This window comes from Sparus aurata, chromosome 21 (assembly GCF_900880675.1).
Source record: "Sparus aurata chromosome 21, fSpaAur1.1, whole genome shotgun sequence".
Classification (NCBI taxonomy): Eukaryota; Metazoa; Chordata; class Actinopteri; order Spariformes; family Sparidae; genus Sparus; species Sparus aurata.
Genome location: NC_044207.1, coordinates 27,181,826 through 27,204,660, shown reverse-complemented (window position 1 = coordinate 27,204,660; position 22,835 = coordinate 27,181,826). Strand labels below are relative to the sequence as shown.

General features: G+C 40.7%; 2 protein-coding genes and 1 long non-coding RNA gene across 5 annotated transcripts; 1 reads left to right on the top strand and 2 right to left on the bottom strand.

The window, feature by feature from the left end:
* Positions 1-113: 113 nt before the first annotated feature.
* On the bottom strand, positions 114-10,891 carry pcyt1aa (phosphate cytidylyltransferase 1A, choline a). The gene is made up of 9 exons (XM_030402608.1): positions 10,468-10,891; positions 7,532-7,645; positions 6,377-6,476; positions 6,065-6,181; positions 5,463-5,614; positions 5,147-5,225; positions 3,983-4,125; positions 3,686-3,874; positions 114-2,500 (listed from the first exon to the last, which is right to left on the bottom strand). The coding sequence occupies exons 2-9, from the start codon at positions 7,643-7,645 to the stop codon at positions 2,282-2,284; spliced, it is 1,113 nt and encodes a 370-aa protein (XP_030258468.1). The 5' UTR covers positions 10,468-10,891; the 3' UTR covers positions 114-2,281.
* A 2,078-nt stretch (positions 10,892-12,969) lies between these two features.
* LOC115572480 (uncharacterized) lies at positions 12,970-16,524 on the bottom strand. 3 transcript variants are annotated; one of them, XR_003982088.1, is made up of 5 exons: positions 16,448-16,524; positions 14,674-14,768; positions 14,479-14,582; positions 14,289-14,363; positions 12,970-13,103 (listed from the first exon to the last, which is right to left on the bottom strand). It is a non-coding gene; the product is annotated as an uncharacterized LOC115572480 (long non-coding RNA). The 3 variants fall into 3 exon arrangements; XR_003982086.1 differs by lacking the exon at positions 16,448-16,524 and having other exon boundaries at positions 14,674-14,853; XR_003982087.1 differs by lacking the exon at positions 16,448-16,524 and having other exon boundaries at positions 14,694-14,853.
* Positions 16,525-18,584: 2,060 nt separating this feature from the next.
* On the top strand, positions 18,585-22,835 carry LOC115572479 (leucine-rich repeat extensin-like protein 3). Its single transcript, XM_030402609.1, has 6 exons — positions 18,585-18,720; positions 20,505-20,642; positions 21,002-21,065; positions 21,227-21,271; positions 21,798-21,946; positions 22,046-22,835. The coding sequence occupies exons 2-6, from the start codon at positions 20,631-20,633 to the stop codon at positions 22,706-22,708; spliced, it is 933 nt and encodes a 310-aa protein (XP_030258469.1). The 5' UTR covers positions 18,585-18,720; positions 20,505-20,630; the 3' UTR covers positions 22,709-22,835.

Sequence of the window (22,835 nt, the reverse complement as noted above, 5' to 3'; positions counted from 1 at the left end):
CTGCTTAAAAAATGTCAGTTATTGCCTACAAATTATAAAGATTGCTGCGATGGAAGACAAAAGGTCATTACTCAGCAATTATGGGAGACAATGACTGGTCAAGATCAAGAAAATGCTTTGGCCAACATGTTTAATACATTTTTCCTGTCTTGCTCTCTCTATATCCAAGACACACAAAAAAATAAACCCAAACAGTAAAATAACACATGATTTAAAACACTTGCTGTTAAAAACATTTACATTTGTATCTAGTAGTAGCGGCCGTAATCGGCCTCGAGTCTTGAACCTTGAATCGTAACGTGGACACATCGTAACATGCGCTTACTGAGGATTTAAGGGAAGAGATTCCACGAGAATCAAGGCGAGGCTTCCCAAAAGTAGCTTAGCACCAAAATCTAGGCTAGATTTCCTCTGCTAAATACTAAACGTACAACTTCACAACTGTGGTAATCCTTTTCAGATATTTCCCAACCTTTAAAATCTGATTTATGCCCACAATAATAGTGGCAGTCTTTGTTGGCTGATTGAAAGCACAAGTGCTTTTGGGAAACCGAGCCTGGAACAGATCAATCTGACATCCCACAGCATTTATATTAGTGTCATCTGACAGTACTGCGTCACATCTTCAGATCCACCTGTGATGCTTCATTTTGCAGATGTACAAGAAACAAACACGCTTTTGTAATCGCTCCAGATGAGACGCACCGAGCCCAGAAAATCTCAAATATCTGACCCAGTCATTTTGCTTCGGTGCTGCAACAATGGCTCCGTTCAGAGAGGAAAAATGACGCTCGTCCCTTGTGCTCATGTTGGGAAACAGAGCCAGTTTAGGGAAAGAGGAGGTAGCTACGTAAAATGTTGATCTGGAGTTTTTTTTTATTTTTTTGACCCCTCACACTGCAGTCGTGTCTGCCAAAAGACACCTCAGGTTCACCTTTGGATTGGTACATTTTTGGGACGGGCTTGTACATTTTGCTGTTTATCTGCTGCCAATGAGGAGGCCAGATTCAGAAAACAATCCTGTTTGTGCTCCGACTAACCGAAAGATAAGATGTGGGGCAATAAGACAGATCTCAGGTCTTCTTTGCTATATGAAAATGTAATACTTTTTATTGTCATCATGTGTATCAGATATTATTACTTCCCTACAGGCCCAGGTGATGCAGAAAAATACTCCAGCCTTGCTCGTGTTGATTCACAGCTCCGACTGTCAAAGCACTTCTAAACAGGGATGATTACGATCGTTATCTGTACACAGGAAAGAGAAAGGACAGAGGAAATCTACAAAAATAAGTATTTTCTACATTTAAAACGGGTCATCCTTGCATGACTTTCTTCACGCCACAGGAAAGGCGTCCAGTTTCAAACTACGAGTCTTCCAAAGACCGAATCTTGTCAGCAGACAAAGAACACTTAAAAGCAAATTTATTACTATATGCAGTCAAGTCAAAGCTGAACCCAGACCTGTCACGAGGTGGAGGATGTTGACAGAAGACATTTCAAACATGCTGACGTAAGAGCTTGCACGCACAAACATCACATGCACACACACACACACCGACAACCCCCGAAGCAGGCAGACGAATGTGGGGAAAAGCTGCTGTAAGTAGACATTTAACACTCGACTCTCAGATCTGATGTAATCTGGAGTTTCCCTGTTATTTAAGAAAACAAAAGAAAAACAAAAGCCAGGTTGGTTTCTTGTTAGTATGAGCAGAATATTGCCCCCACGCGAGCAGATCTTTTGAGAAGTCCAGTTTTCTGCTCTGAAAAAGCTCCCCTGGAGAAAATCCAGCAGTGTCTCTGTTGTGAGGTCTCAGCTCACCAAACTACATGTGCTGTTCCAACAAGTGACCAAAAACCTGCGAGCCCTTCCACTAAAGCCGTGACTGAAACAAAAAAAAACTACAATGACAACCTCAAGAATACCGTCACAGGTGGAAGAGTGCACCGAGTGTAACCCCTGCGAAAACTCCTAAGTGCCAGTGAGTGACTAATAACATCAAAAGTGACTGAGATAAATCATTTTCAAAGAACTCAGGTGACTAGTGGTAACTTGTACTGACCGTTAACACAAGAAAAAAAACGAGGACAAAATCGGCTGTTAAAAACAAGAGCGGTGGAGAAACTGTTTAAGTGAATGTGACTGAAGTGCTAAATTTCAAAGTAAAATCATAAACAAACAAACAAAGAAAATGGAAGCAGGAGCTCGATGAAAACCACGTGACTCGACAGCTCAGTGAACCGGCAGCACTGACTGACTGCAGGATTCAAACGCGCTCTAGTTTTCGTCGTCTTCGTCGTCGTCTTCGCTGATGAGGTATCCGCGGGCCCCGCTGTGGTGGGGAGGAGGCGAGGGGGGCGGGGAGGTCTTGGTGAAGAAGGGGAGACGGAAGGTGGGAGAGGGGGAGCGCTCCTCACGGGTGGGGCTGCTGTCGGGGCTCTGCCTCGGGCTGATGGCCTGCAGCATGCGGCCCTTCCCTTCCTTCAGCATGTGTTTCTGTGGAGGAGAGACGGAAACATGAGGATAAACACACGAGGAGCTCAAACCCCGCTTCAGTCTATTTAATCATGTAGCCCTTTAAGTAGCAGAAGCAGAAGTAGTTGAGTAACATTGTGCAAGTTCTGTTCGGCACTAATGCAACAGAATTACTGTGATATGGAGAAACACTGACAAATGTTGAGTTTCATCATATAAACCCCCGAAGTGACCGATTACAGACTCAACAACTGCCATTTAGAGATATCTGTCAGACATTTTGAGAAATTAAAAACGCTTGTAAAGCAGTAGAGGCAATTAGCCTTTCAAAAAGAACATTTTCACTCAGTCTTAAAAAAAAAAAAAAAGGTTTCTGACGACCTGAGAATTAGACTGAAAAATTTAATTGGTCCCGGATGGCGTCATACTTTCCATATGGATAAAAAACAAAACTCAAAAGTGCAAAAATGAGTCAGCAAACAGATCTGGGCAGCTGTTGATAGACCGGGGCGGAAAACTGATTAAGGGGAGAGACTCATCAGAAACCAACACGAGCTCGGGCCAAGCCGCCAACCCAGAGTGTCGGTGTTTGACGACCTGGGGATGAGATTACCTTTCTCCATTTTTAACATGTTGGTCTAACAGCACCATACATTTCATTTATAAAACCACAATCACAAAAAGTCTATTTTAGCTCCAAAACCATTATAGTAAATGACTTAAATTGTTACAGTTGTTGTTGTGCAAGATTTTTCCCTTTGTTTACAGTCATTATGTGAAGCTATGTTAGATTACCATCTTCTGGGTGAAGATTCACAAGTATCTCCACTAACACTTTTCTCAAAATTTCTCAAAATGTCAAACTATTTCTTTCAGAAATGTTTATAATGAACACAATCAGATCGAACCGAATCTTCTACGAAATCTTATTCATAGCTGGTGGTGTGTGACCTGACAGTACAGTTGCACAGTGATTTGCATGTTCCGTGAGCATGCCAACAATTTCTAGGTTTGTGAATGTTTTTCATACTTTCAAGGACGTGAGTGGTTATTAACCTCATACCAGCGCAGAGGCCACTGTTATGCAAGTCAGGGTAAGTCTCAAGCCTTCTTACCTCTGCAACTACGGTGTAAATAAGGGTGTGTTCTTGGCGAAACCGCCGGATTAAACAGTGACGAAAGACACGACAAAACCAACATCCTTACCAGAGCTCCCTCAGGGCCAAACATCTGCAGGAAGTTGCCAATGAACTCCCTGGATTTCTCCTCCCATTTCTGGATAAGATCGATGCTCTTCTCCTCCACCTTCTGGACGAACTCTTTGCTCTTCTCCTCCACGTCACGGACCTTCCTCTTCACCTTGTCCACGCGCTCCTGCAGGTGGTACTTCTTCTCCTGAAAAGAGAAAGACAGGTTACAAAAATAAGATAAGAGATCTGTAACTGCCACGTTTACATTATAAGCTCTCCTCTCATCCATTCAAACCAAAGCCAAGTTTCGTACGTTAATGAAGCTGACGTTGAGCTCCTTTGCTGTGTATCCTCTCTGCAGGTTGCGTCTGACGTACACATCATAGTCACGGACTATGCGTGTGATGATGTCGGAGGTGGAGATGCCCTCTGTGCGCTGGGTGGGAGCGAACATACCTGTGGAGGGCATTTAAAAGTCAGATGTTTCGAATTAAACTCTGTCCATCAGCCTGAGGTGAAGATGAACTGAAGAGACGGCTCTAACCAGGGGCTGAAACTGGCACAAATGATTGTAATGCGGTTATTTGCAAATAAATGTTCCTGTTCCCGAGCTCATGCCGTCATATTCTCTATATACACGATCATGTGTTTCACAAAGTGGTGAGCCTCGCCCCATCTGACCTGGGAAAGCCTGAGCCTTTAATGCCAAATCGTGACACTATCACCTGTCACCAGTGAACCTGTTTACCTATGGAACGATCCAAACAGGTGTTTAATGAGTCTTTTCCCAGACTTTTGATGCTCCTGTCCCAACATGTTCAGAATCAGCATGTTTATACAATATATATTTATATTACACCTTTAACATTCGATCACACTGAGACATATTGCCAGTTACACACTTTTCTAACTGTTTTAATATGCACATAAAGGTTCACTGTTCAGCATGAGCCCGTACCTACAACATTAATTAGACTTGATCGCTCAGTTTAACACAGACCTGCTCCACAGGTGTACCACCCGGTTTTTTCTAAGGTGTTTTCAATGAAACTGCACCTGTAGTGACAAGTCTCGGTATAATCAGAGCCTTACTCTCGTCACCCCTTATATAACCCTTTAAAACAGGTATTGTCAAATATTACTGTTCATTTGTATTTCTTTTACCTGCAACTACCATGTACGTATGTAACTCATGTGTGTCTGCATGCATTGATTTCTGTTCTTTACCCCACTGCACAACTATTGCACGTGGAGACAACACATCATCACCACAACAAAGTCATCAGCAGCCCCACTCTGCCTCTGATTGGCTGGCACCCATTGCCTTAGTTGGTTGGGCTTCGCCATGAGGAGTGAAAACGTTTATTGTGAGAGAACCAGGGGAAGCTAATGTTACACAAGAATTAAAAAAAACTGAACTGTATCCCTGTAATAAGTTGCGTATCACACTACAAATCTTGGTACCTTTGACACTCACCAGCTTCTTTAATGTGCTTGTACACGTCATCACTGCCCGCTGAGATGTATGGGATGTCGTCATGGGCCACAAAGTCAATCTGGTGAGGTGATGACAACATACATCAACACAGTAGATTCAGATCTACAAAATGTACAAAAACATAAATACACAAAAGAAAACGCAGGGAAAAAGGTTAAAGAGGTTCAGAGATGGTGATTATTTTACAAAAATGTTTGTCTCTCAACTAAAGATGTCAATTATTTAACAGATTGAGTGACTCTTATTATAGTTTCTGCCTTTTAACGCAGGGCGTGTCTCCATTTCATCCACTCACGCGATGTTTTGCGAGGAACTCCGGCGTTAACGTCCAGGGAGCGTTTCGCACCACTTCATCCACGTAGCGACAATGTCTGATGGCATCGTAGCGCTCGTCCTCATTCATCACTGTGAAGCCCTTGTATTTGTGGGTCAGGTCATCACTGCACACTTTAAAGAGGTTGCAAGAAAAAGATGCAGAAGTTATTGCTTGAATGCCTTAAATTTGATTTGAATTCTTAACAAAATTCAAAGATAAAAGGAAGATTTGAAGATTGAAATGTAATAAACTGAAGGCAGAAGGGGAAGCAGAAAACACTGTGGTCAACATTAATGTGACTCTGGCTTATTTTTTCTGCACTGCAATGAAAAAAACGGCACCATTTCTCTTTCCAGAGGACAAAACAGACCTGATAATATCTAGCAATAACTCACAGTATGCCTCAGTGAGCTTTCTCCATCTTGATACAATATCAGTTATCTAACTTTTCCCAGATGTCAGACGTCATGAGACTCATACTGGAACTATCTCAACTGATCCCTGATTTTCTTTTGAGTTTCACACTCACGACAGAAGCAGCTAATAAGACTGCTGTGAAATCCTGACAGACTCACACTTACCTCCAACAATGAGGTGCGTATTTGGGAAAAGGCATTTTGCCTGCATGAGTGCTCTGGCGTGACCCGAGTGGAAAACATCAAAGATGCCGTCTGCATACACCCGCACCGGCCTGTCAGCTGGACGGAGAGACACGAGACATCCAGCGATGAAAACATATTTTTTGTATAGATGGAATCTAGATTTGTACTGTGAGAGGAAATGAATACTACGATATAAAATACTGAGAAACGAAAGGAGAATGCATTAAAAACAGGAGGACAAAGTCAAACATGACAGGACTCGTAAGACCATGAAGCATCAGTAAGACTCACGTGGTGTTCCCCTCTTGGCTTGCTCCATGGTGACTCTCTCATAGGGTTTACCATCTGCGGGCTCCAGCTCATCTGCGAAAGGTGCGGGATGCTTCAATCCCTAAAGGATCCATACGAACAGAAGGGGAAGATCTCAGTGATCAAAGACATTGTCTAGTTATACAGGATACTGGAGTGATTCAATTACTTTTCACTGCTAAGAAGTAAAATTAAGATGCTGTAAATCAGTAACAAACAGAATGTGGAAATTTAGGGGTGCAGCTTTTGTGGAAAAACAGCTGATTACATTTTTTAAGCACGCTTATTATCAGACAACGCAAATTCTGACACATGATGCACAGAGCAAAATAATTTCAGACCTCTGTAGGAAACAAAGGTTCAAGGGTGTAACGGTACATATATTTGTCCCGACACGGTCTCGGTAAAGACGTCACAGTTCGGTGCGTATTTTGAAATAATGAATGCGTCTCTCAAATGTCAGTGGGCGGAACTATAATTGTTCTGATCCACACTCCAATCCAGTAAGTGGCGGAAATGCATCTAAATGCTGTTTAACAACCACCATTAAAACAACAAAAGCAACACAATAAATGAAGACTGAAAAAAAGACACTGACACACTGTGTCATTAATGAAGCAATTTGCAAGCAATTTGCGTCCTGAACACCTGAGGTCTGCTAAAACTGTCAGCTCATTTGAATCAGGGCATAAAACTTTACTGTTACTGTGGCTTTCCAGTTAGTTAGATACAAAACCTCTTTAGAATCTGCAATTACTTATTTGCCCGATTTTGTTTTTACCGTGTCTTACAGGCAATTTATTTCATTGCTCATGTGTTTTATTGCCTTTCAAATGCAATTTAAAAAACTGTAACTTGCTCCACTGTTCGTTAGAAATAAATGAAAAATAATACCTTGCCTTGCATTTGGGAGTTTTTGTTACTTTTTCCTAGCTGAACCAAGTCTGTGCTGAACTGTGCTTTCTGTGTACCGTTACAACCCTTGTAGTTTCTCTAAAAAAACCTTGATTTTTATCGTGTTTACTGTGAGATATGAAGTTCTACATTTTCATCTTATCAGTGCATCACAGGTATGCATGCACATACGTGCAGTGCACAGAGTGTTTAGAAAACACTGGACAAACGCAGCTGACTCACCACAGTACATCTGGGGATTTTCCCAAGCCTCTCTCCCTCCTCGGTCTCCCCATTGGAGCCGTCTCTTCTCCTCTTTCTGGACAGCAGCAGTCCGCTGGAGCTCTGGGCCTCCATCTGTGTCAAAGGTCAAAACAAAAGCAATTAAAACACAGCAGAATTCACAGACACTAATGTAATCTCTAAAAAAAGGGAAAAACAGAAACTAGTCTTCTCTGTAAAATGTTCCAGACATGAACTCCATGCTACATAATTAAAGTAAGTGTTACATAACATATCGTACAGACATACTGCAGATCCAGACTGCAGTGATGTTATGTCAGATGACATATATTCAGTCAACTCTGACCCAGTACCACAGGGGGAGAATTAGAGAAGTATGTCCTGTGGCTGAATGAACAACCAGGACACAACGGGTTTAGTTAGCTGGCAAAGATATAAAGGTCAGCTAAAAGAAAATAAGCAATCACCACCTGTTTCAACATGAAACATGTTGTTTCTAAACATAGAGAAATGAACCATGTCCTGCCTTCGCTCCAGATTCTTTGTCTGTCTTTTTCAAAAGTTGAGTGTGGCTGAGATCACCTTGTCATCAGATTTGGCAAAAGATCTCCAGTGTTGTTTCGCCAGACTTCATCTGGCTTTGTTTGTACGTAACAGCCAGCTAGATTACTTTCTTGTGACTGCACACATTACATTTTGTATATTTGATGCTGCTCATAAGACATACATAACTCCATTAGCAAGTACATCAAAAACAAACTCATCAATCTGATGTTTGATCTGCTGATCATCTTCTGAAATCATATGAGTTATAGTTTAGTTTGGTCTAAAGAAACACCGACTAAAATAAGTCTATCACAGTAACGGTCATAGCTTTAATAGTCGGCATGTACCAAGGTCACGGACTGTTTTGAAAAGAGGGATGCAAATATTAAATGGTTCACCATCAGAAATGACTATTTTAATGAGTAAAACTGTTTTAAAGAGTTTAAACGTGATAGAATGATACAAGAGCTGCTTCATAATATCTGACTATATTTTCATTAGCAACTTTCCTGGTCATGTTTCATATTTATTTTTCTACTGTGCTTTTTAAGCTCTATCAATGGTTTTGCTTATTATCTATGTATTTTTTGTTGCCATTTGTAATGTTCTTGTTGTAGATTCCTTATTTTAATTGATTTTTGCAGTTTTGATTTGTGACCTTTTGCCTTGGGATTTTAATTGTTTTATAATATGAGTTGACTTTCACTAGCTTCTACTTCAGTAGTGGCTAATACAGATCCAAATAATTCAGTTGCTTTTTTGTGAATTATTTCACGCTGAACAACCAAATAAACCTGGAGGAGAAGTTCAGTGATCAGGCTCTAAAACTGTCCTGTGAATCCTGGCAGATCTGAACTGGGACCTGAAATAGTCTCTGAAATCTCACATGACTTTATGCTGAGCAAAAATTGACACACATTCAAAGATCCCATCCACAGTGATAATGTGACATGCACCCTATCCGTCCAAATTTAGTGGAAGAATACAAACTCATGCTGATATCCTATTACAAGGGCTCCTGTGTTATGGTTAAGGGCTCTGCCCCATTCCACACATACCAATGCACCACCAACAATGAAGCCAAAAGGTCATTAAAGGGAGGTTTCATTATTTTTGAAATATCTTGCCTTCTCTCAAGTGTTAAACGCCCTCAGCTATAGTTCTGCTGGTGTGTCAGTTATTACAGTGTGACTCAGTACAATGAGCGCCAGACATACATGACACGATCTACACGTTCCTGTCGGTGACAGCTACCTGATCTGACTCCGGGCACTTACACAAGCAACCCCCTGCCTCATTCTCTTGGCAACAGCTGAGCACTGAGTGAGAAGCCCTGAAGGCTTCTCACACTCTGACAGAGAAGATTTACACAGGCAGCAGATACCATGATTACTGAAACAGGCTGCTAAAATAAGAAAGAAACAAAAAGGCAGTGCCAATTCTCAACTAACCAGAGGGCCATGATAGCCCCTCAAACCTTATCTTGAGAAAAAAATGTCTCTCAAAAAAACCCCAATCTCGTATTATTCTTGAATACATCTTGGATTTAAAGTAGCTACAAGAATTTTGGTATTTTTGTATCATTTTTTCTCCATTAGCAGATAATTATTAATCCTACAAAAACAGAGGATAGTAAATGTAGACCACTAGAGTCAAATCTCAAGTTTTCAAATTGTTTATTTGGTTCAACAAACAGCCCAAAACCCAATTATGTTCTCTTTATAACCATTTTAAATGAAGAACAGCCACACATTTAAGAAGCTATAGCCACAGAATGTTTGACATTACGCTTGATAAATTACTGATTAATCATAGATCAGATTAGTTTCCGATTAACTTCCTGTTGACTAATCATTAAGTGTTTAAGCTCGGAGTACTGACTCTAAACTCTAGTGTTGGGGTGTAACAGTGTGAAAATATAGTCACAGTTGTACTCTGTTTCTTGTACTTACACTACAGTTAAAACATTAAGAAATGAAGAAACTAAATGTCCATTTTGCTGCTGGGCCACAGAGACCCATCCCTGGCCTCCTGGTGGTTCCAGGACCACACTTTGAGAACCACATGCTTCAGCTGCATTTCACACAATGTTCCCAATGTCTGCTTTCTCCTCCATTTCAATAGGTCACTCGGATAACGTGGCACAAACAGACAGGAATATGCCACAAGTTATCAAAAGTAGTGACATAAGTGAAACCAGTAACCACAGCAGCTGACTGAGGAGTTGTACTGGTGGGACTGGTTTTGCAGCTGAACTGTCAAAGCCCGGATTACTGGACGCTTTTGCCTCAGGCAAAAATCCTTAAAATCAATACGCTAACTAACTCAGACAACACTGATAGTGATGTTAGCTGACGTTAGACCGTCACTCTAAGTTTCTACCTACTTACCGTTCACTCTTTTGTCCGGAAAGCTGCTTTGCAGGAGTGGGCGGCTTCCTAGCGTCGTACCGCCAGCAGGTTAGCTAGCTAACTGAAAAAAAAAAGCCAGCTAGCTACCGTCGAAGGCTAGCTAGCAGGCTAGCTGTCAGGCTGTCTGGCTTGTTAGCTAACTTTAGCCGTTAGCTCGCTCGTTTAGCTGACACCAGCAACAACGGTTAAGTACTAATAATCCCGTGTGCCCCACGCCCTGGAGCTCGCTGTGTCGCTGGCGGAAAACTGCAACTACCAGAAGGACAGGACAAATTATCAGCAGTGACAGCTTGTACTACAACGCTGACAGGTCAACTACACAGGAACTACAAAACTTCGACAACCTTAAAGGAACTGACAAACCGTGGGACATTTCCGGTGTCGTTGAGTCGTGCTGCCACCTAGTGGAGGTTCTGTGTGTGGCAGGAGGACACGTCACTAACACGTCACACGTCCATCTGGTAACCATGGACCGTACGTCAACGTCATACTGGAGTTTTCACAAAGCATCCGCAAAAAGGTATTACACGTCATTCCTTACTGCTTGTGTCTTGATGCTCAGCAAACAACAACACCACTTTTTTATATATTTTATTCTTTCTCCTTTTTTTAGGTGCAGTACAAGTGACAAATGTGATTTGAACACACACACACACACACACACACACACACACACACATATATATATATATATATATATATATATATATATATATATATATATATATATATATATATATATATATATATATATTTGAACATATATAAATAAATGTTCAAATCACATTTGTCACTTGTACTGCACCTAAAAAAAGGAGAAAGAATAAAATATATAAAAAAGTGGTGTTATTGTTTGTATGTATTTATAAACATATATGTATAAAAATATAAACTGTATGAAGTGAAAGAGGGCATAGTATATTATATTTTATATTATATTTAATAAGTGAGTAAATGAAATAATATATATATAAATAATATATATAAATATATATATATATATATAAATCAAAATAACGTTGACTTGCGGCTAAAAACTTGAACAGTATAATCTAAGAGACTGTCTTAAAAACTGCTGTGATCGCCAGCAAAGGCATGCAGGACTGATGATCTACAGCACCCGATTGGCAGCCGTTTTTTCACCTGCTAAAAGACTACAATGCTAAAAACCTTAAGACCTACAAAATCTAAATGCAAAGTGTTTGGTCATTGAGTGAATTCCAGTTCATCATTTCGGGGTAGATGAATCGGGTCCCTTTCAAGCGGGGAATCTGAACAAAAAAACATTAGAAGGCTTGACAATAGGAGTTTTTTGTTTTATTAAATTAAAGAGTACGGTTTAGACCTGCTCTATGCAAAAGCCAGCCAGGCAGTCGCAGTGTTTTATTATGATTTGCAGACTTTGTTAATTTTCTTGTCCCAATGATTGTCATTATTAGTAGGTAAAATCACTGGATATAAAAATTATTTATCAAAATCAGTAACACGTAAACGTTGGTGCTATTTATCACCACAGATGTCTGAAAAGACTTGAACATTACTGACAATAAACGTGAAATAATTGCAGCCCTGACATAACCAGCAAAGGGAGTGGAGTCTATGAATAAAGGACAAGTTTATTCTCTGTCAAAACCAATATGAACATAGTACAAGATTCTGACTCCAATCAGCTCTATCAACAGTCGTTCACTACTATCATCATTTCACTTCATCACAATCATTTAGCTGCTCATAACATAAAGTTTGTTTTCACGTGCTCTTGCCTGGAGGTTGCTAGCCAAGACATGTTTCTTCTGAAGCCAAGACTTCACATAATGTCTTAGGGAAAAACATTTTACAGGAGGACCAACACATTTTATGAAAATCAAAGCTAATAAGCCTTTGGAGTTCCAGGGTGGCCCTCATTCCCCTATGATATTAATTTTGCTGAAGCCAAAAAAAAAAAAAAATGCCTCTCGATTCACAAGCTTGAAGAAAGTGTAGAGCTTCAGCACCTCTGTTTCAGCATATCTCACCCCACACTCCTCTGGTCAGTCGGGAAACGGTTAATGACTCGTTTCCAATGTTTTGCTTTAAAGTCAGAGAATGGAAAATGACTCGTTAACTGATATGAGATACTTTGTTCATGAATGGGAATGAGGAATGAAGATAACACTGCCATTTTTAATTCCAGATTTTGCCTCTCTTCTTTAATGACCTGGAAGGCACCATATGCTGCCAAGACACTTAATCTGATCCTTAGAATTCAGAGTTCTGAAGTCGTCATGTCTGTATCTGAATATTCAGAATTTATTACAGCCAGGAGGTCAAGTGAGAGGTTTTGTGGCAATATAGCTGCAGTATACATCCAAATCCAGTTTTAGTAAATGAGGAAGTCTTGCCAGATATGAAGTTGTGCAGGCTCTCTCTACATGAAATATTATCAATTTATTCTTCTAGCATACAGGCAATCAAACACAAAGGCATCTTTATAAGGGACTTATTTTTCTTTAATCAATACTTTAGGATAATACATAACCCATAGAGGGTATTGAAAAATACTGGGCCAGATGTATCCAGGAGGTAATCAGACGCTTCCTGGTTTGATTCTTGGCTCCCCCCGGAGCTCCCTTGCACTGGAAAAGAAACATAGAAATGTAAGTCCATTTATCAAAATTCCACAGGTAATCAGGGTAACTGGTAACAGATGATAGTATTATAATTATCTCTCAATGTAAAATGAAGTCATTAATAGAGTTCAGTCAATAATTTGAGGGAGTATTTTTTATATTTGAACTTTGCTTACCAGCTCATTAGGTCACCAATTTGTCACGTTGAATAAGAATTAAGCATATTCACTTTCTTGCTAAGAGTCAGTCTCCTGTCTGTCTGTTAATTATGAAGATGTAGCTAGGACACAGTTAACTTGGCTGATCATAAAAACTGTACACAGGAGGAAACAGCTAACCTGGCTGTTTCTAAAGTAACAAAACCCACCTACTAGAATTTCTAAGGCTCCTAAATTAACATGTTCTTTATCATTAAACCATGCAGAAAACTATGTGTAACAGCTGGTTGTGGTGTCAGGAGTGTGTTACAGTTACTTTGCAGTAATTTCCCCTCTGATTCCCCAGCAACCTCATGCTAAGCTAAAGGTCTCCCGGCTGAAACTTCATATTTAATGGACAGGTAGATTTGTATCCATCTTCTCAACTTACTCTTGCAAGAATGTGAACAAGTAAATAACTTCCTAAAATGTCAAACTATTTTTTGGACTTAATAATCACTTTGACGTGTCATGTTGGGAGCAGAGTTTAGAAAATAATCATCTTGTTCATCATCACTCAGTGTAAGAGCCAAATCAGGTGAAAATTTAGTTTTTGGAAGTTTGCATAATATTAGTTAAGATTTGAACACTTAGAATTAAGGTCTAATTTGATTGTGATAGTTTATTATCTAATATGATTTTTTTTCTGCACATATCTGATGCCTGGTGACTTATGTTGTTGTTCTCAGTGATTAGACAGGTGTGCCTTTGTTTGAGTCAGGTGTGTGCTGTGATTGAGACAGTGTGAGCAGTTTGGATGCTAACAGCTTTTGACCGTGTCCGAGCCTTATCAAACTGATGTGACTTGTACTACGGACCCTTTGTGTTGGATTAAAATCAAGGATGAACTTGTTCATCAATGGGTTGGATACGAGTCAGAAACCATCTACTGCGCACGCTGAAGGAAGTGGCTTGATTAATGAAACGAACACTAAATTGAAATTTTGCCACTACATTCAGCATTTGATAGCAGCACGCAATAGAACTTAAATACCTGTAATCCAGCTAGTCTACCTCCATCGGGATCTCATCGTCCAAAGTGAGCATGGAGAACTGAGAGGTCAGCTGCCTATAGTAAGTCAATCATAATAATCACAAATAAACAGCGGTGTGAGTAGTATTTAGATTCTTCAAGTAAGAAATAATATCACATTGAAAATACTTTTCTGCACGTGATTTTTTACCTCATTGTGTCTGCGAACTCCAATTCCCTGGCCTCCTCTTGAGTTTGACCATGGACAGTGTAGGAGCCCTGACCAGGAACAGTACCCCCACTGGCACCTTGACCCTGTAAAAAGCAAAAACACATACATGTATGAAAGATACATAAAAACGATATGTTACATTATCTAAGAGCATGTTTGGTTTGAGGCTTTTACCTGACTGGTAGCAAACTAACCTCTGATCCGTTGGTAAAGGTGATCCGAGCAGTATTACCAGCCCACTCAATTAGGATCTGCAGTATAATAAAATCCTAAATTTTGGAGAAACATGAGTTTAATCTTCCGCAAAAGACTCAAGACTCATTTTTCCAGCCTTCACCTCGACCCCGCATAGCATGACTCCCTACCAACCCCCCCCCCCCCCCCCCCCCCAAAAAAAAAAAACCAACAACATATGCACTTGTATGTCTTTATCGTTAGCACTGGTAGCACTTAAGGTATCCTTGATAGATAGCAGCTGGGATCCTCAGATGAGGGCTCGACTATTGTTTCTATTTTTTCAGTCATGATAAATGGTTTAATTTCATCATTCTTTTCATCACAAACTTTAACTTTACAAACAGCCTCATGTTTTACTCTGGCTCAATCGGGAAGTACAAACATCCCTGTTTTGGAAGCGATGGCTAGATAATGGCATACACAGAATAAGTGACGTTTATAAAGATGGAATTTTCATGTCATTCACTGAATTAGTCAGTAAGTACAAAACAGAACCAAAACAGGATTTTTTGAAGTACTTACAAATTAGACACTGTGTGATAACAAAGTTTTCATCAGTTGAAGTAGGTAACCCGATTGTGGAATAGCTTAACAATTAATTTAGCCATAAGGTGTCAACATTTTACAACTACTCAGTTTATTTAACTCGTAGTATATGTGACAGTTTGAGAATAATCTGGCAGAGAGTCCTTGACTGTGAAATTGACATGGAAACACGGAAACAGATCATGGCAAATAATGGTTGATATATCAAGGAAGTCAAAGGGAAACTTACATTTACAACTTACACCCATATTCATAAGTTGATAATCAGCAAGCTAATTGTTTGATTTTAGTCAGCAACCTATGTTTTTGTGTAGTTGGCACACATGGCGTATGCAGAATTGTCAGACAAAGTACGAGCCTCGTGGTCCATGCATCCCTTTCTTTGCTATGTGATACTCTCGCTAGCTGTTCAGAAAGACTATTTGCATGTCTTCCCACCAAATGCAAAAGACCTGTATCAACGAGCATTGTCTATATCTCAACTTAACTCAACTCAACTCAACTTTATCGTCTCGAGGAGTGTTAATACAATAAAATCATCTTACCTCCGCCATTTTACCTTTTGTTACTTCCGGGGAATATCATGACTGATACGGAAATAATACACTTTTCGTTAATGTGTTCTCGCGTGATTATGTACTATTTAGTAAGTATGTAGGGTGTATGTAGGGGCTAAGTTTATAAATCAACTTAGTGAAAATGAAGGCCCTTTAAAAAGTATTAAAAAGTCTTGAAAGCCATTTTCCAGGTAAAAGATTTGAATACTCCTTCCACCACTGGGTATTTGTGAGGGAGTCCCTACATTGCATGACCCTCCTGAAGCTTGGCAAAGCTTAATGTATTACATTTTTAGTTTTGTCAGATGTTTTTTATTGATCAAACACTGGTTTCTAATGGTTTATTTCTAATAAACCTTGCATTGCGTTGGTCACTCAGTTAATTCTCTTGTGCTTTGTTCCTCCAGCTGGTTAGAACTCGGAGTGGCAATGTGGTCTTAAAAGGTATAGATTAAAAGGCAAAAGGTAAATTCAACTTCAGGATTCCTGCATCAAGTCCGACCCGCAGCCCCTCTGCTGTGAGTTATCTCCCTTCTCTCTCATCCCATTTCCTGCTATCTCACCAAAAAACACATTCAAAAAATTAAGTACTAAGATCATGTACTTACTTTAAAGAAATGCAGAAATACTTCAACGTGAAAATATTCCTTTACGTGACTGCTCCAACATTCATCCAACAACTCCTCACATCCAGCATCCAGTGCTCATTTTCAACTGACGTTTTTGAGGGTAATTTGACTACCAAAGCAGCCGGCCCTTCGCAAAGGCTGTAAGGGCGATGGTTATGGCGCCGTCATCCACGGTTGGAAAAAACAAACCACCAACTATTTTTTACCAGTGCTATTACTACTATTATTTTGAAATATTATACAAGCCCACAGAAACATAACTTCATAGCAAAGCCTATTAAGAAATGGAGAGGTTTCTTTCTTCAGTTATTATTTGGTTTGATAGTTTTGACTTTTGAAAAGAAATACCATCATGAATATACATGCAGTTTCTGTGTGAAAGTTGTTTGTGAAAATTGACTGTGATGCGCCAGCTACAATCTTGCCTAGGGCACCAAATTGGTCAGGGCCAGCACTGTATTTAGAGATAGGGATGTGAGGAATATATATGTTGAAATAAGAGTAACAGTAACAGAGTAATAAGTAACAGTGGTGGTGTAGTATCAGCTGATGTAAAATCAGGCCAGATAAATGTCTTTCTTAGAGAGTGAGTTTTTTATGTTACGTGTGCCTCTGCTGTGTGTTGTGTGTCTCTCTCTCTCTCTCTGTGCGCAGGTGTGTTTCTCATAGCACCCTCCCCCCTCTCTACCTTAGCACACCTGAGTGTAATCGGTGCTCTGGTGGAGTGGGGAGCGGTGATAAAAGGGCAGAGCATAAAGGGCAGGTGAGCATGGAGATCGCACAGGTAGACCTGGGATGCATTTTTTGCACAGATAATGAGGTTTATGTTGGCAATGCTAGTGCGTCCACAATTGTGACCACAATCCTCTGGTGTTTATAAATGCACATCAGAGGTTAATGTGCCGGGCATTGCTATTTCGCTTAAATATCAAAGTATAATCGCATGCTTCATGTAAAATCCATATAGGCCTTTTTGACCCAAACTGATATTTTGGTTAGTTAATATTGTCGGCTGATATTGGCTCATGAGTATCAGCCTATATGTTGTCCAATATGCAACATATGAAAACTTTGTTTTAAGAAGTTATGATGCTGAGAAAGATTTACTTAATGTAAATTTGACTCCCAGTGATGGTTACTGATTCAGTGCACTGATGTCATTTTAGACAATAGCTTAATTGTATTATGTTACTAACTGTATCCTGTCTCCGTTACATATCTTTGTCACATGTGTTTGATCACCAAATTTGAGGGATTACTGCAAAACATGTATGTATATTATATATGAGTTTCATCCAACTATCTGCAAAGCTTGAAGGAGCTCCGACCCGTGAACATGCACAGTGGTTATGTGGCTGATATTCGTAGGTTGGTGTTCACGGTCAAGGCTAAGCTGCAGGAGGAAGGACTGCCCAGAGGCACCGTGTGGCTGAGGAATGAAGGGTATAGAGCTGAAAACATTACTTTTGAGTCCTGCAGAGAGCTCCAGGACAAGGTGTAATTTCACTTGAAGATCAGAGGGGCACAGGCTCAGATAATTGATACCCTGGAGGTGGTAAAGTTGTGCAACAAGCGCCGCTTTATGTTGCAGTAATGCAGCCAGCGCGTGGTCTCCTTCATGATGGGGTTAACTTAAATAAAGAACAGAGATGAAAGGTGACTTTCTGCTGTTAAAGAGGTGTTTAAGGCCACCAAGGAGAACGATTCTGGGTCACATTCAATCATTGATTCATTTATTCAGCACAAAAAGATTGAGATACAATTCAGAATCTCTTTAATGTCAAACTCATCCAGATTCACTTTAACAAGAACTAAGCTCAATTTGTTTTTCTATAACTGATTACACATTGTCAATATAAGAAAGAATGACGATCATTAAAGCCCGGAAAAAATATTAACATCACAGCATTACATGATGGTAATGCGTGTTTTTTTGCCTTTCTTACACCTTCTGTAAAACAAGTTGATTTATCTCGCGAGCCGGCTGCTTGTCTCCAAGTGCAGCTAACATAAATGTATACCATTTGACAGTAACAGGTACCCTCACCCTTTTATTTTTGTCATGCGTGCAGAGCAATTACAGTATGATCTTCACCATTAGCCACCTGGTGCGAGTCCTATAGACTCCCTGTCTCCTCTGATTGCAGCCTCACCTGCTGGTTTGCAGGATAGAATTTGCTCCACTGTTGAAATGACAAACAACTGAGCAGGCGGGCCAGTCGAAAGAATGTAATGAAGCAAATATCAGTCAGGTAAGTCTGAGCTGAGGTGCACATTGGACTGCATTCGATTTTGTCAGCAAGCCAGTCAAAACATTACATTTCATGGGTTTAGATGATTGAAGGAGCCAAGCAATGCTGTCAGCCTATGACAACACATTGTTATATGATAAAAATGCTTGTTGTACTTCCTTTATGCTGCTAAGAAAACAAAAGTAAACTGATAAATGGATGAATAAATCGTAATTCATGAAAATAAACTGAGTGTGAGTGTTGTCCTTTAGTATCCTTCGGTCTCAGAGATATCACAGATGTCCTATAGATGGATCCCTGTAGATGTTCTGGGTGGTTTCACCCACTTCCTGTTCACTAATCATGCCAGGTTGTGATGTTTCCAGTCAGAAAGCTGTCTTATAAGGCAGGGTGGGCCTCTTTAACTCTTAGATGTGACAGAGTTAGGTTCTGTTCACTTCCCCATCAGACTGGTCCCTGTGACACTCATTTGTGTGAAAGGATAAAGTCCAAAATCCTGCAAGAAATCAGAACATTTTGTGAAAATGCTTTAAGTATTTGTGGTGCACACACTTGGAGCCCTTTACAACACACATTATAACCTAATAACCAAACCAGGAAAACTAACTTTGCTCTTGAATGTAAATTTTTTTTTAACTGTGTTCAGTTTTTGTTTGTTTGCTTTTCTCGTGAATCATCTTTGCGTGCATTAGTTTGTTTTAAGTGCCCTCAGTGATTCTTAAAGATTTAAATAAAGGTTGCATGAATGAACAAATGTAAAGAGATACATCTGCTGTACCACCAGACTACATCAATCCATCCATCCATTGTCTCTAACCTCTTTATCCCTTTTATGGGGTCGTGGGGGATTTTTGCTGGAGCCAATCCCAGCTGTCTCTGGGCGAGGGCAGGGTACATCCTGGACAAGTCGCCAGCTCATCACAGGGCCCACCAGACTACAAAACAGCTTTTTTTCCTCAGGCTTCTTAACTCAACCTCTACTCTCAATATAGCAATTAGTTTTTTTTAGGATTCATTGATTATTATTCTATCCATATCATTTCTATCTTTAGTAGCACAATAAAATGACTATAAACTACATTCTGTTATACAACCTTGTGTTGTAAAATGAAAACAAATGAATTATGTATCAGCTGAGACAGGAAAGACACAGAGTATTAAAGGGAAACGTGGTTCTGGTTTCATACATTTATCCACATAGTAACTTTATCATATAGGTTACGAGTCATTCACGGGTAAACTAATAAAAGTGGCGTTCTGAAGTCTCGACACAGCGTTTCCCAGACTGTGCTGCATCTGCTTGGTGTTCAGACAAGCTAGCCCATAATTCCTGCATATTTCTTGGGGTCTTAAACAGCAGTTGACACGGCTCCCCCCTCTATTTTTTGGCTGGCCGAGACCAAAGTTGAAAGGACATATCCAGCTGTTTTGGGACAGAGGGTTAATTTTTACCTGCCAGGCATGTTTTGTCAAGAGTTAGGGCTACAGTAGCACGGTGCACGTCACCAAATCTTGCATATCTGGTGCATAAACCAAGCAGAAAAAGACATTCAGCACAGGAAGATGTAGTGTTTTTGAATGCATTACACCTTCCTGCACCAATAGCTTTATCCAGGACTGTGACTTCTGTAGAACGAGCTGGACAGTCTGTGCACCCAGTCGGTGTCCTGCTGTTGTAGGGCCGACTCTTGTGGCTTTACAAGGAGTCACACTTTGTTTGAAGTTGTGTGTTTAACTGCTGTTTCCTGCTCAGCGTGCTAATGAGCTCTTCCACGTCTCAACAGAAAATGCGCGAGGGGTTGGAGGTCGGCCTACTTGGCAGCTCGGCAGCCAATGAAAAGGCCCCAGTGCAAACATCAGTATTTAGGAAGAAGTTAGCTCGTGCAGCAGATTAGACCACGACTGGGGAGATGCAACGGCAGGTGAGCAGGTTTAGTTTTTATTTTTCACGTTTGAAGCCACGGCAGGTTTGAGAGTAGAGGTGTTCACACAGTGCAACCTTTGCTCTGCATCATTTGTTTTGAAGATTTAGCAGTTTGCATTCAATGACGCAGAAAATACCCACACGTTTAAAAGATAATCTGCAAATGTTACAGCAAAAGTGTTTGTGAATAAATATCTGAGAGCTGCTGTATTGAAAAAACAAGTGACTTCACAGAAAATTGAATAACACACATTACGGATCCTTTTTAATATTCATTTTGCAAAAGCAGCAGTGATGTGAGACAGAATAATGACTGGAATAACATAATCAGGGTTTTGTGTGACATTGCAATTGCAGATGCTGAGGATGATTTCCCAGGTGTCCCTGTCGAGGGCGCTGTGCTACCTGCTGTTACTGCCAGGTGTGTCTGAGTAAACTGGAAAGACGTGTTCTTCTTTTACATTTCTGCAGGAGCTCAAACTTTACCAGTAAAATCTTGAATGAGGATTGAATGGAAGATTGCAGCTGCTGATATCACTGTTGTTTGGGTAAATGTCTAATAAATGATCTGCGTCCCTCCAGGTTTGCTGGACGCAACATCTCTGGTGAAAGTTAAGAATCTTGGAGGTATGTAATAAGCCACCTTCTTGCAGATTGTAATTTTGTTCAAGTCTATTTGTTAATCACATATAGAAAGCGAAAACAAACAAACAGATAAAATCACACAGAGCAGTGTTACAAACTAAATGTATGTTGAAGTTATCATAGTAAAAGTTGTCTCAGTTTCATGTATGATGTTTTTAGATAATATTTATGCTGATACATGTGTTTTACTGGAATGCATATAATCTGGAAAGCAACTTGTAACTAAAGCTGTCGGACAAATGATCCGGAGTAAAAATTCCAGTAAATTGTAGAGTAAATGTACATTACATAATCCCACTAGTGCCTTGCTAGGCCTTAAAACAAAAAAACAAAAAAAAAGTACCTGACAAATTTTAAGTGTAAAACTTCCTGGAGAAAGATCTTTGACTCCGACTCGAGCTGTCAGTGTTTGAGACTCGATAATCGACTATCTCGCTCCAGGAAATCACATATTGTTGCTTTAAATCATAACAGACTTTATGATTCCCTGTTCTCTGATCCTCCACAGGGAGTTCGGTCCACATCGACTCTGCTCAGGCACACGATTTCCTGACTAACTCTCGACCCAAGAGGATGGCTGACCCAAAATGGTATCGAGGCAACCCTGATTTCCAGTCCTACTACCGCTTCTACAACAGTATTGGACACATTGAAGGAGTAAGTTGAGCTTTATTGGGCGTTCTTACATATTGTGTTCCAACTTTGATCTCACAATTCAGCTAAACTATTTCCCCTCTCTGATGTTTCTCTGCTCAGATCTACGAGATCGACAAGATCAGGATGTTGTATCAGCAGATGCGTCACTTGGAGCTGACCTATGGCCCGGATGCCTCCAGTTACCAAAGTGTCCTGGGTGTGCTGACCACCACTGTAGCCCCAGCTACCACCACCCAGCCTCCTCCACCTCCCACCACCCCTGCTCCGACACCAGACCCCCTGGAGAACGCCCAGAGGATCTATCTGTGCCACCCCAAAGATCCTCTGTGCAAACCTCAGATCGTCTATCTGCCAACTGGGGCTGTTCCGGTGCTGTGTGACCCACGACACAACCCCGCCTGCCGGCCCAAAACAGAGGAGGAGATAAAAGCTGCTGCTCCTCCCCCCCCACCACCACCACCACCACCTCCTGCTCCTAAAAAGTCTGCCCCACCACCTCCCCCTCCTGCTGTCACTGCTAAAGCTATGGAGTACGACTGCGACCCATACTGGGACCCCGACTGCCTCATCGATCACCCTCCCCGCCCGGTCCAGGAGACGTCCGCACCGGAGGCACCTGCGGAAGAGAAAGTGGTGAAAGAGGAAAGTGTCCCCGCAGCCGCAGCCCCCCAGAAACCCCTCTACCCTTACTTTGACCCTTATGATTTCAAACGTGACCTCTATGACCCCTCTCAGTATGCCAACCCAGCTCCCGAAGAGTAAGTGAGACTGCAAAAAAATCAAAATCACGAGAGCGTACCGAGGCAGGACTGTGAGCAACTCCACTTCAAAAAACAAAGAGGAGAAAAACGTCAAATCATGCGAATCATCAAATGTTTTTCAGGACGGA